The 14377-nt window shown below is 38.0% G+C and overlaps 1 protein-coding gene and 1 long non-coding RNA gene across 2 annotated transcripts in view; both read right to left on the bottom strand.

The window, feature by feature from the left end:
- Positions 1-1822: 1822 nt before the first annotated feature.
- On the bottom strand, positions 1823-4846 carry LOC138067803 (uncharacterized). The gene is made up of 3 exons (XR_011142149.1): positions 4723-4846; positions 3369-3450; positions 1823-1945 (listed from the first exon to the last, which is right to left on the bottom strand). It is a non-coding gene; the product is annotated as an uncharacterized lncRNA (long non-coding RNA).
- A 3493-nt stretch (positions 4847-8339) lies between these two features.
- Positions 8340-14377, bottom strand: part of MARCHF5 (membrane associated ring-CH-type finger 5) — a 35886-nt gene continuing 29848 nt past the window's right edge. Inside the window, exons 4-6 of the mRNA XM_068950030.1 lie at positions 12500-12683; positions 11881-12047; positions 8340-10643 (exon numbers count right to left, since the gene is read on the bottom strand). Of these exons, the coding sequence (XP_068806131.1) occupies positions 10527-10643; positions 11881-12047; positions 12500-12683 (468 nt within the window). The 3' untranslated portion in view covers positions 8340-10526. The remainder of the gene's footprint in view (positions 10644-11880; positions 12048-12499; positions 12684-14377) is intronic.

The following is a 14377-nucleotide window of genomic DNA, read 5'->3' as shown; positions in this document are numbered from 1 at the left end:
CGAGTCCAACTATCTTTATCGCTGACCTTTAAAAGTCAACTTTTCAACACAACCGGAACTACTGCCAGCAGCACTAGAAGCAGGAATGAAAACAAAGTGCTAGCTGGTACTAGCATTTTACAGGCTGTGGGTCCTAGGTCTGCTTCCAGACAACACAGAATTTAGCATTGCAGCATCCGTTCTAGGCTTACATTGCGGCCACAGCTGTGATAAGGAGGGGTGATCTTGTTCTAGACATGGTATGGAATCTGTACCTGTTTGCTCCCAAGCGGCTGGTATGGTTTTTCAGAATCCTGCCATAATGCTCTCCTTCATGTGTTTTGTTACTTTGCAGCCTGGGAGGCTGACCTGGCCTCTGTAAAACTGTTGCACTGCCATCTGTCTGCATTTGGTCGCAGAGACTTGTAACGCACTACTAAAGATAGAGTCTTTTCTTTACAAAAATATTGTACCTGCTGGGAAGAAATGTGCCTGAAGGTCTTCTAGTAGAAAAGACTATATTCAACCCCGTTCTTCTTTGAAGCAAATAACAGCCAGCTTAGCTATCTGCATTTAGGTTGTGCTTGCACCATACAGCCATGGCAGAGGGCACCCTGTGCCCTTTATGTCTTTGACACCACAGCATGACTCATGGGCCTTTCCTATGACCTAGGACAACTGGACTTGGCTTCACCCCCTGGAGGAGAGGTACAACACTGCCAGCCTGGCCCCAGTACAAAGTCATGACTTTCAAGCCAGCCGAAAGCTCTTTAGTTCTCCAGTGCCCCAAGAAGGGGCCCTTGATGCAGGTATGATGTTAAGCAGGCACTGTCTCACATCTGCACAGCCCTTTTTTTGAAAGTATGTTTAAGTGAAAGTAAGGGAAAGAGGGTCACAGCCATGTGCTGGGCTTATCCTGCTGCTTGAGGTGGGAGCAGGCTGCCACTGCTGCCTGGACGAGATGCCGGCACCGCGTGGTGGGCAGGCCTCAGCGCACTGCCGGCGAGCGCGCGGTGGCCAGTGGGGGCAGCTGAACCCTGGAGGTAGAAGCAGCAGTGCCTCATCCAGAGGAATCCCACTGGCACCCAGCAACTAGGGGAAGCGGAAGATGGGGAAAGATGCAGGACAACTTGAAATATCAAGTGCCACAGCCACAGCTCCTGGTGGCGCAAGTTGCTGTATGTGCGTTTGCTCCTCCAGAAAAGGCCATACGTTAGCTGTGTAACTGCATCTTGAACCACCTTAAATTTGATCTGCAAGAACACCCAGCTGTGCACAAATCTGTGAACCGTGCTCAAGAAACCCCACTCCTCCACTGGGATTGGCGGTGTATGCCATCAAGTGGTTGCTTTGTCTCTATAGACAGAAAAGGGAATTTGTTTGTAGTCCTTGGACTGAAAAATCGGTTTGCGCAGATTAAAGTGACTCTGCAGTCACTGCCTGTGCCATCCCTCACGCTCCAGTCATTAGATGGTTTTGTCTCAGCAGGTGTTGCTGTCTTTTTGTGAAATAAATAAGTGGTTCTTCACATCCTCCAGCGTTTCAGTGTGTAGTGCTATCCCTGCTTGGGTCAAGGGTCTGCTTTGCACAGAGGTGTGCCCCAGCCAGGGGAGAGCCCTGCACAAGATGAACAGAACGGTATTTGAAAGACCACACGGCTAATACCACAGGCTGCCACTCGAGTATCTCCTTTTTGTTTTGGTATCAGTACTGAGCAAAAAGGAAGACCTTTTCTTTTGTGTATGTAAGGGGTTATAAACGTATTAGATGTTTCCTTTTTTAATGTGACTATATTTTAAAAGATATTCAAAACATAGCACCAAGTTCAGCTGTTAAAGGGTACCAGAATTTGACTTCAGTGTACACTCTCCCCATCCTTTTGCTTCCATATGTTTTGGACAGAAGAGTATCAAGTCACGTCACTGTATTTTGATGGCGACACTGTTCAGTTCCTCCTCAAGGGTTTCTACAGTCAATTAGTACAGAAAAAGAATTGACTTAAAAAAAAAAGCTATAAAGATAATTCAAGACCCTCTAATTACATCTCAGAAGCTCAATAATGAGGAAAGAACCTTCTCTGGGAACACAGGAAACATTAGGATGCAAAAATAACACCACTCACCATGTGGCACGTAATTGTGGCACATACTTGATTTTCCCAATTACATTTTAATGTATTTATTTACTTTCTGAACGGAGCAGAACTGCCACATTGAATTCAGCTTGCTTACGCCTGTTGTACCTTTCCTGCAATACATGGCATCACAAGCCTTGTTCTTTTAAAAACAGAACGTAACTAAAAAAACTCCAAAAACCTAAAAACCACCATGCAAGCTGCACATGGCTGATGAATACACTCAGTTCCTCTCGGTCATGCCCCTCTGTATGCAAACATGCTTTCACATTGCCCTGCCTGCGACTCAAGAATATATTTTAGGTGCAAGAAAAGGATTACATGGCTTCTTTCCCTTTCTAGATGATTATGCAACCACCAGAAAGAGATGAATTATGCACTGCTTTTGAAAACACATTGCTAATTTGTTCCTGAGAAATATCCAGCTGCAGTTAATTATCCTGTAATGAGGCTTCTCCTAAAGCTGACCATCTTACAGGCTTTTGAAGATGTCCAGGGTATTATACGGAACGAGCTGACATTCTTTAAACTCTTTATATGTGGATGCCACAAATGGTTGTATTCATCAATGAATAGCCAGGAAGGAAAACACTGGAAGTGAGGTTTCTGCAATTTAATTATTTTGGTAACAAGGACAAATAGGATAACTATGGAAGATGCATTTTGCTTGTCAGCTACAGATTTGCAAATAATTATTTGCCTATATAAAGTCTGAATGCCAGCTATGATAAATAAGGACTTTGGCCACCATTTTGAAACTAAGAAGCTATAAAGTTAGGTCATACATATGCATTATGCAGTTTTGGGAGGGGTCAGCAGTATCATTTCCCATTCTAACTCCTTCTGCAGTTGTGCTATGTGCAATTGCAGTTTCCACATGGGGATTTTTCCCTATCTCAGTGCTTGGCTTAAAAGACTGAGGCATGGAGAGCCGAGTGCTACAAGCCATATGATGTTGATCTTTGGATAAGATGTACTCCTGAGATTCATATTTGGACAAGAAAAACCCTATGATGCTCAGATTTTTTAAGAGGCGAGATGATCCCTAACATCTGGGCCAAATTACAAGTTGTGTTGCTGTAATCCATCTCTAAAGTTTCTCCACAAATTCCACTAGTAAAACTATTTTATGTTTTTCTTGTTCCTAATCTGTAGATTAGGACAAAATATGTCTGTGGGCTGCTAATGACTCTGAAGTGCAACATGAAGGGATTCCAATACATAGCGCACGTGATTTAGCTCAGCAAGAACTTACAAGCTTTGAGCAGGAGTTACTGCGACGAACGTTAGGGACGGCCTGTGATCACCTCTTCTGACTATCCAAAATAGCTTAAGATCTGAAGGCAAAAGGAATACATTTTCTGTCATTTGGCATCTAAGTAGCTATGTGTAAATAAATATTAAAAACATGCAATGAGTTTTGTCACATAATAACCAAAAGAGCTCCCAATTTTGAGCCCCTTTAGAAAAGAGAACATCTCTGTTCTTTAAGAGAGCTCAGCAAAGAAAGACACACACATACTTTTGAAATTGCACATGAATTTTCTCTTTATACTGTCAGTTCACATTTTCATCCATCCTTGAAATGAGAGTACCATGAGCAAGGATACCCAATTAACATTAAGGTGGCATGTGACTTAAATACCTAGTACGATTCTATGTCTATGATAGGAGACTAGGCTTGGTAACATGGGGATTTTCGTGCATTGCACGGTGTTTAATTTATACTAAGTGGAAAGCACTTTAATTTTTATACTACCTTGAAATTTAACAACGCTCTAGGGTAGAGAACCCCGCAGTTAAAAAGACTCAGTTGCTGCTTCAAAAGAAACCACTGACAGAATGGAAAAATCATTGCTTTGCATTTAAAAGACAGCAAGCAACAACAAAAAAACCCCTGAAACCTTTGTTTAATGAAGTTGAGACTGAATTATCCTCATAGGATAATTTTCTATGCCCCTCTCAGAACCCAGAAGAAATACTACTAGCTGTTCTCAGCTTGGCAGAGAGGGAATTTGGTCCGAGTCTCATATTCAGTGCATCAAAAAGGCATTTTTTCTACCTCTCATGTGATCCCAAAGTATGTATGCTTTCCTTCAGTCCCCCTCCCCCTAACCCAAAAGGCTTTCATCCTGCTTCTGCAACACTTCTCATCCAGAGGGAGATATAATGTTATGTATATTTAACTAACATCTGTCCTAGATTAAAAAAAAAAAAAAACAAAACAAAACCTGAAGTAGAAATGCAGTTATACTGGAGAAATGGGACTCGTCTCCTGCACCATAGTCTTGTTGCTTGAAACCGAGTAATGCTGCAAACTGGTGCAAGGCACTAGCAACACACAAACTCAGAATTACCCATGGGATCTCAATGTGGAACGAGATAAGGGAGATAAGCCTGAAGAGATTTTCTTTTATCCAGTTTCAAACTAATCAAATGCTTCAGAAACAGCTATGGTTTTGTTAGGGAAAAAATTGCTTTTGATTCTGTGCTATGCTGGGGTACATGAACCATGCAAAGTGACTGCAAAGTTAGTACCAGAAGGCTCTTCCAGAGGTAAGAAATGGAAGGGTGGCTCATACATTAGCCCATTTTCTTTAATCTCTTACCTAGCAAGTAGGGATGTTAGCTCTTGTAATAAAGCATGGAGAAGAATGGCAGCTATTCATAGAATGGTCTTTAGACACATGGTAAATACTCAGATGAGCCTGTTCCTTTATCAGCTCCTGTTAGCTGCAGCAAAGTGTTATTGAGGTCTATTAAGAGTGGAAGGGTAACTGAAAAAAATAAAGCACCAAAAACATCTGAGATTTTGCATGCCATATCATTGATACTGGTCTGAAACTAGAAATAAGCCCCATAATAAAATTAAAAAAAATAAACATAGTACTTTCTATGGAGGCCCGCTGCTTAGGCAATTGCTTTTCCAAGCTTAGTCATCCAGCATTAAATGAGGTGCCTGCAAGATATGTTTTGACAGGTGTTGCTGAGCTGGTTACTTGAGGCAGTTTCAAGTCAGGTCTGCTATTTGCTTTTAGTGATTCTCAAATGGAATTTTTCTACTGAACTACTTAGTATGGTACAACCAGAAATAACTCCTTTCTGCTCATAATACTCAGAGGTGCAAAAGCAATTAAATATACAGAGCATACAAATATCTAACTAGGAAGAATGGACAGAGAGGCCTCCAACTTCTTGAGCTATAGGTGCCAAGCTCTAGCAGAGATTGTTCCTCCCTATTTACAGAACGTTCTTTAGCACATAAACATTTTTCACTTGCAGTAATAGTCTTCTTGGACACATCCTGTAACCGTTCCCTTTCTGGGAACTGAGCTACAGTACTCAAGCTCCTGAAAAAGCCCCTGAAATGAACTAATGAAACCTACCTTGGACTTCCGCAAATTCTTAAAGTGGAAAGAATTTGAATGCGACAAAGTTGCCCAGGATTTCAACCAAATTTTTGAGTATAGTGCCCACTCTATTAGAACAAACTACTAAACAGTGATGCAGAAAAAGTCTCAGTCTCTGGAAGTAATCAAAATGCTGCCTGGGTGCCTGCAGGAATTGAAAAATCAACTCATTAAGGAACACTGGCTGCTGATTTCTCCAAATTATGCTAGAAATTGTGGAAACAGATCAGAAAAATTGTCCTCCAAAAAGCATCCTAAATGTGATACCAGTGAGAGAAGATGGGCCTTTTCAATCCACAGAGTTAGAACAAGGCAGTTCAGTTACTGAGTGGCTGAGAGAGAATAAAAAGATGAGGTACTGCCAGCTTCAGTGATGGATTATGAGTCCATGAGAAGAGCACATATCATAAGTCTCACAAATGGAAACATCAAAGAGAATGGTTTCTTGAAGCATTTGAAAACTTGTTCAGTTTTTCAGAAGACCCGGGTAGAAACAGTAAGTGTAGGTTGCCAGTAAGTCACAATAATTGAAATGTCAAAGATCTCAGTTTAGGGAAAGAGACCTAAAAGTAAGCAAGATGGCAACAGCTAAATTTCTCAAATGTTACAATGAAAAAAAGAAATGAAGCCATTTAGATTATTAGCGAAGAAGGAAGCAGATAATTAACATTACATTGCCTTAACGTTTTTAGGTCATCTTAAATGCTGCCTGCATCAAATTCTATTCAGTTCACAATATTGTAAATAGAGTTGATCCTGTCTAAGGCAGCAGAATGGATCAGATTACTGCTTCAGTTCATAGCCAGAGCCATTGTCCAATATATTGCTGTTCACACGAACTTATTTATAGTCAGGAAGACTTTTAGTAAGTTTTGTTTTTTGTTTTTTAAATTGGAGTTAAATCAAAAACTTCTGAAAATTTAGAACTAAGCCTAGTTTTCCAAAAACAGTTCCTCTCCCCAGTTTTCTCAGGCATGAGTTAACTGTCACCCTCCTTGAAACTTCTTTCAATCTAACAACTGCCATCCCAATGAAGTAGCTGCACGTATCCCTGTCTTTTGAGAATACAGGAGGAAAATGAAGGTGGTGAATGACGCTTACGTGCTAAAACAGAACCACTTCCAATTTAATCACTATTCAAAAACAGCGTAAGAATAAACTGACATTCAACTACTTTTGGGGGTTTGACTAGTAAGTTTGGTTTCACAATATGCAGAACAGAAGTTACTTAGCAAGGATGCAGAGGAAAAGGGTTGTTAGTGAGAGGACAAATAAACTGTCCAGATTATTTGTAAGTATTTATCTTCCTTGACCTGTAATCAGATCTCATTTTTCTTCTCTCCAGCAATCCCCACACCCCAGCATGCTTTAAAAACAGTATCGACAGCAGTTGCAAACTAGAAGAGAATTCCAAGACCAGACATGTTAGTGCAGCTGGCGTTTATACTTTAAAATGGAAAGCAGGAATTGTTAGCACTGCATTTTAATAAAAACAGACAGCATGACATAGTCAGTGACGCATTAAACAAATTTGACCTAGTTCTTCAAGAAAATCTGGTGGCATGGAGGTTGAACATCAACTACAGAGTCCAACAACTGAGTTTACTGGTGTAATGGTAAATGGATCAATGACCTTTGCAGTTTTATGTCTCCCAGTTACCTCCATCTGTAAAATCATTATACAAACGACAGGACATATTTATATGTGGATAAAAAGTCTTCTAAAAAGAAGCTAATTACAAAAAAAAAAAAACTGCTCCAGGAATCCAGAGCCTGAAACACCTATCCCACAAACTAGCAGTTGTCCAAGTTCCATAGTGTGTGTTTAGGGAAAGGGAAACCTCACAGCAGCCACCATAAGCATTAGGCAACTGAAGTTCTAGTTAAAACTAATAGTGTCCTCAATAAAGACAGATAATTTTGACTGAGGTCAACGAGATCTAAGCATATCTCTAAAACTATGCCAATGGCTTTCCATGAGTGAGGCCTTAAATAGCTACATGGTTTGATCCTTCCCCGCTAATCAAGAGAGACAGCTAACTTTTGAGAAATGACTACAGATGAGGTGGGAATTTGTATAATGCATAGCAGGCAACTCAAGTCAAATTGTTCCAATTAAGAGTTTTTCCAGGGGAAGAGAGGAGGAAGGAAAGAACTACCATTCAAACAAAAATAGTCAAAACAAGTATGTAAAAATACACTTAGAGCTCCATCTAAATCTAAGAGTTTAAGATGGCGGGGGGGGGGGGGGAGTACATCCCATCTATTTACAGAACTGGAAATCAGAGAGTTTGTATCTAAATGCTGATGTGATGGAAGGCCAACAGAAAGCAAGTTACATGTAAGAATGCATACTGAGAAATGCTGGAGCACATTTACTATTCCTTGCTCTAAAAGGAATGGGACATGAATTAACCATTAGCTAGCAAATACTTCCTGCAGCCAGTATTATCTTCCTCAATGAAAACAATGTATTCCCCAAGTAAATTCCGCACATCAGCCAACCCAGAGATATGTAATAACAGCCACTCCCAGCTTTGTATTATCAGAAGTCTTTCATGTTGCAAATATCGTTTTGCTTTAAATGGTGGTGTCTGAGAAATGCATTTCCCTATACCATTTATTGATCGCTAGTGGGGAAAAAGAAGTATAATATACTTAAGTGCGAACTTAAAGACTTAAGCTGTTTTCTCCTTTATCCCCAAGATATTTGGGCTATCATCATAAAATTGATTATATAAATCTTTAGATGTGTTAAAATGAAATATTTTTAATTCAGTAGTTTTGCTTTTGTTCCACTGACAAAATACACTAAGGAATGTAAAAAATATTTATTCAACCTAATTCAACATGACGATAGTTTGCAATACTAAAAACAAGATTTACAACATAGTAATCAAAGTAATGACCTTCTTCAACCAGTTTAAATCGTTTTATAATTCATACAGTATTTTTGTAATTATATTTTACAATAGCTTCAATTTTTAGAGAAGACAATGAGCTTTCCCATTGAACAAGATTCAAAACCACTAGTTTGTATCATTCAATTCTTCATGAGACTTTAAAAAACAGTAATAAATTGGTTGGAAATATATACAGTGAAGATCACTGAAAAGATGTTCTCCAAATGAGGAATTCTGTAAGAAAAACGTATTACATTGCTTCAAGACTATCTTACAGAAAGCAGCAACTTTCAGAGGTTGCTGCTCTATATTTAAAGATTTAATATAAAAGCCCACTCTAAGACAAATATAATCAGCAGACTTACAAGATTATAGTAATTCTTCAATTATAGCAAGAACCTCAAAGTATTTGATATGAATGTATAGTTTTCAATACCTGTAATTTTGAATACTAGTTGGCAATTATATACACTTCTATACAATTCTAAAATATTACATCGCAGTATTTAAGATAAACATACCATAGAAAAGGTACCATATTTTAAATGTCACTAACATACATTATTGCAATCAAATATGAAGTCCACTCTGCATTTACTTCATTTCTGGTCAAAAGCAATATTTACTTATGAATACTTCCACTAAGATATAATTTTTACCTTTCTCCATGCATTTGACATACTATCATGAACAAGAAGAAAATAACTTTGAGAAAACAAACAAGCAAGAACTTGTAAAGCAAGAACTTCAAGTACTAAAACTAGGTTAAGTCTGGTATGACTATTAAATAGCTATATCATGTTTGTCAAAATTTAGCTTCTTGTAGTTTATTTCTGTTGAAGTTAAGTTTATAAATATGTCAAATAACTGAAGTGCTAATGTTTCCCTCAGCAGGCTACTCTGCACATATTGTAACAGTAAAGCTTACTGTATAAATAAATTAACTTAGGTTATTACTGTAGGTTATTGTCCTGTAGTCCTTTACAGAATGGAGTCAAGTTGTCGTCTTAAACTGTCTAGCCTGCAGGAATGTACCATGCTCAAATTAGGGACCCCAAAGTGCAGTTTAGCCCCCTCTAGCCAGGGTACCCGGATTTATTTCCTTCCAGTAGAGCCGCAGGCATAACAGGAGAAAGTCTAGTCATGATACAGAACTGAGCTATGCACTCAGGTCTGGAAGTTTAGAAGGATGCCCTAGTCTGTCAGTTTAAATATAGCTTTAGTGTCCAATGTTGTTTCCTCAGGTTTCTACTATTTTTACTTGTACAGATACTTACATAATCAAAAGGAACAGCAAATATATTTGCAATTACAAAGCAACTGCTCCGATATCGTATTTACTACAGAGTGACTGAAAGTCACTGCCCCATGTAATTACCTTTACTGTGAATGGAAAAAAAAAATGCTATCCAGTACCAGTTACAAAACAGTAAAAGAGCCACAAGAAAGTAACACTAGGCATGGCTTAAGATACAACTGGACAGTAATAAAATAATCACCTAGAAGCCATGCTAATTTCAACACCTAGTACTTAGCTGGCTGAAGTTGACACATCTTCTGCCCCTCAGGCCTTTCGTTTGAATGTTTTACACTCCCTGTTTCACATCATTCAGGGGTGGGGGGGAGAATTTATTGGCCGATACCCCTACAATTTCTCCTTGGCAGTGACTCACGTTTCCTTTCAAAAATTCCATTGTGTCAAGTGAGGAACTGGATTGCCTGGGTATGAAAACATAGCATAGGAAACGCATTTGGACATAGTCTACATTTTTAATTAATAATACAACTTAAAATATTTTTGTTCTCTATAGCTGATGCTTTTTCTTTTCATTCAGCATTTTGGCTCAAAGAAAGTAATTCAGAAGCCTGTTACCCAACAGAAATACCCCAAAATAATGAAAACAAGTCACATTCTTCGGTTCAGTGGTTGCTGAAAGGACTTACCCTGCCACAAGACAGTGCTTTATTTTTTAAGGAAAAAAAAAAAAAAAGTAAGAGCAGCAACTTATCATAATTCTCCACTACTGTGCAATAATGACAGAACCAATACAACACGGAAATCTGTTAGGTGAATCTGTACAAAATCTGGAGATCACAGCCTTATGCTCCTTCTTGCTCAGGATAATTTAAAATTTTGCGGTGGGCTTGGCGCAAATATTGCTGCTGTTTGAAGTAAACTTTAAAAGCTCCTTTTATAGCAACAAAAGCAATTCCACCCTGAAATAAAAAGAGATTTTGAAAACCTGCAAAGTTCAGTATCATATCATTGCAAATTTTCTTTTCAAAAATTTCTGGTAAAAGATTGTTTATTTTCTGATGAAATAGCATTTGTTTTGAAGTCAGGCTAATTAGGACAATTCCAAATGTCTATCGAAGGCATAACATTTTCTGTCACAATGCAGTATTAGAGAAGTTCATGTTACATAAAGCGTTTACATATATACAAAACTTTTATTTGCTCAAGAGTTTGACAAACATTCTAAAAAAAAAAAATCAAAATCCATCCTATTTAAAGAACAAAAGTAAAATGCAGATATGTATCTGCTCTTCTCCACTTCTCTGAACAGATATTTTACAAGGCATAAAGAATACTAATTACCATTACACAATCAGACTGTAAAAGTCCACTTGCCAAAGGCAAGCGGGAGTAAAATAAAGCCTGTTTTTGTAAATGAGAAAGCTTTATTTAAAAAAAAAAAAAAACCTTACACCCTTGTTTATCTAAAGTCTTCATAATAAAAAAAGATGCTAAGAGGCCTTTAGCCTGCATCAATGGCTGTAAATATCACTACTTGTTCCATGTGGAAAGAACGGGTGTAAAAAACGTGTTGGTATTGAAAGGGGGGCTGAAGTTGACAGCAAGATGAGCAGGGATACCACCATACCAAACTCAGGCTGTTTCCTCTTGGCAAGGCTGCAAGCCCAAGAGGCTAGTCACAAAGGAAGAGATACTTTTTCCTACCCTTGCTCTTCCCCCTCCATTCAAGTTCTCTGCAGAGTTCATTTTTCCTTCCTTATTAAAATAAACAAAAAGGGGATTCTTTTAAAGATTTAGTAATCAGAAGCTAATATGAAAAGGCTGATGATGTAAACACACCCAAGTCTTCCCTTGCACCATTGTTCTTAAAAGACACTGGCTTCTCATCTTCATTATCACCCTTAAATTACTGTTAAGATCTGACTAGCGCAGTACCAGATGCAGGTTTCAACCTTGTCTAGAACTGAGATCAGTTTCTGTTGTAGGGAGAGAAAAATCAGTCTCACACACACAATGCTTGTCCGCTGCCAAGATAAAGAACCTTAAAACACCCTACCCTTAATCAAATGCTACTATAAATTCTAGTTCAATTTATACTCCTTTTTACTTTTGTTCCCTCAAAACAAACAAAACTTAACTTTACATGCCTATAATATTATTATAGCCGCTTAAGAAACAAACAATACCAAATCTTACCAAGATTGTCCTTTGTAAATTTGAATTAACACTGCTGAACATCAGCTTGCCAACTATCGTGGCAATAGTAGGGAAAACTAGAGCTCCACATAGGATACGAGTAGCAGAGACATGATCTGCCAAAGGGTTGGCCTCCGCTGGAATACGAGGAACAGGGCATCCAATGCCTAAAGGGATGAGGGTGGGGAAAGAAAAGATTACATATCCACTACCTCAAATGGAATATAGAAAGTGCTAAAAAAAAAAATAATAATAATTAAAAAAAATTGACCTCACTATATATGAATAGCCTGTTCTAGTTACTCAATTTAATCACTATTTAAGAACCAACCTGAGCAAATATTCTATTTCCATTAAATGATTGTGTTCCTTTTTAGTTTCAAACACAAAGCCATGATTTACAGTAGCTTGTAGCAGCTAGCTGCAAGAAGGAGAGGAGAAGCCTGATGGCTTTAACTGAAGCCATGTTCAAGCTCCTCTCCTCCCTGCAGCTAGGTAACTGAACATTGAATAGATGGAAGGTATTATCACCCTTACTTAAGGATGGTGAAAACTACTTGTCTATACCCATCTCCTAAAGGCACAGCCCAAACTTGATACTTCCTTTTAATCAGATTACCTGGAAATATGCTGTTCAAAATTTGTAGCTTATTAGAATATTTGCGCCACAGTCTGAGCACGTAGTCCTCCCATCGAATCATCTTGCCCAATATTAGCATGACTGGGATGGTGGGAAGTCCAATCAGAAGAAATAAAGGATCAGCTCTCTCCATGACATCAAGTCCTTCTTTATGACCCACAACCTGGTAAATATGCAATAAGTTTACTGAGTAATTGACAAATGTAGCAGAGATCAATACTGAACAAATAATACTTTTACAAGTTTGACTTGACTGGGACTGACTACGCATTTTAAATTAAAAATAAAAAAAAATCATGAGTTTCATCTTGTGTACTGAGTTTTTCTTTTGCATCCTTAACTGCTTATCAAATGTAATGCTGGTGAGCTACCAGCCCTAATTTGCAAGTCATTGGCTGTAACATAATTAATTCCCTACGATCTAAAGGAAAGACTCATGCTTCTGTCCCACCCGTATTTAGGAGTAAAAGTTCAAACATATGAAATATAAAAATAAGGTTTTCCAAAATGCCTAGGAAAACTTGCAACTTTAGAATGATTAATTCTATAACCAAAAAATGCTCAGATGTTACTATTTAAAGGATTAATTGATAGCAATTATCTCAGAACATTTTAATCAAAATCAGTTTAATCAGTTATTCAGAAATATCTTATGCAGAGACGACAGTATTAAAAAGTATTACTCCTCTAAATAATGCAAAAAAGGGTATATGCTTTTCCTCTGCAGAGGATATAACAATAGCATATCTCTACTTGCACCTTATTTTCAAACATGGTTAGGGCTACTATTTTAAAGGAAAGATTAGACTAGGTCATTACTGATGTGTCAACTTACTGGTATAATTAAAAAAAATTAGACTTTGCAGTTTATAAAATGCATACATTAACTACTTCAGAACACTGCATTTTTCCCTAAAAAGTACACATTTTTCACTTTAAATAAGCACGGTGGGCTTGAATAAAGCCAAACCGACTATGAGACTAAATTTTCTTTAGTCTTATTTTAGTAATAAGGCAGGCTTGCAAGAGGGCAAAATTCTAACACTTTAGAAGGCCAGATAAGTTAAAGTTTGATTTAAGCGCGTATTTAGATGCATAGTTATATAAAGTCTCAAAAGTAAACCTAATAAGCTGAGAAAAAAAAAAAAAAAAAAAAAAGCACGGTCTTTGTCTCAACATAAGAATTACTAAACACTAACAGGCCTTGAAGCATTTCTGGAAAGAATGGGCTCTTTCATGTCTTTTCCTATAAGAATCCAGGAAGACTAAAACACTAAAATAGTAATTATTCCATTTGTCAGGCACTGGATTTCCTGATGTGCTTTGATTGGCTTTTTTTGCTGCTTACCCAGCAAAGCAAAAAACTATCAAGTCTTCTCTTATATAGAATTTAGAGTAGACGGTAGGAACACGTGACAATAGCAAAGAAACAAACAACCAGCAAAAATACATACACACTCTGAGTACTTGGTACCAAGAATGGGTGGGACTGCAAGAAAGAAGATAGGGTAGCAGACCACAATATCTTCAGCCTGTACTTTACCCATGTTTTGAAAAACCTTCCATCTTTTCCTCTAAAACAGGAAGATATTTTATTTACCACAGTTTCTAAAAATAGGAATAACTGATGTTGTTGTTGCCAAAAGATTATTCCTTCAGAGACAAATATTCAGCATTTGTCTTCCAGCTTTTTCACCATCTTCCTCCTAAATTCTCATGTCTGTCTGCTATCCATTTCTTCCTCACAGACCTCTTCCATCAAAAAGCAACAAAAAATCAACACCACTGACAACCCTGACTGCCTTGCCCTTCCTGCTTCAGAATACCCTTTCTCTCAACATTGTCAGCATTCCCATA

The sequence above is a fragment of the Struthio camelus genome, chromosome 7, assembly GCF_040807025.1.
Source record: "Struthio camelus isolate bStrCam1 chromosome 7, bStrCam1.hap1, whole genome shotgun sequence".
Lineage (NCBI taxonomy): Eukaryota > Metazoa > Chordata > Aves > Struthioniformes > Struthionidae > Struthio > Struthio camelus.
Note: the sequence above shows the minus strand (reverse complement) of the source record. Positions and strands in the feature narration are given on the sequence as shown.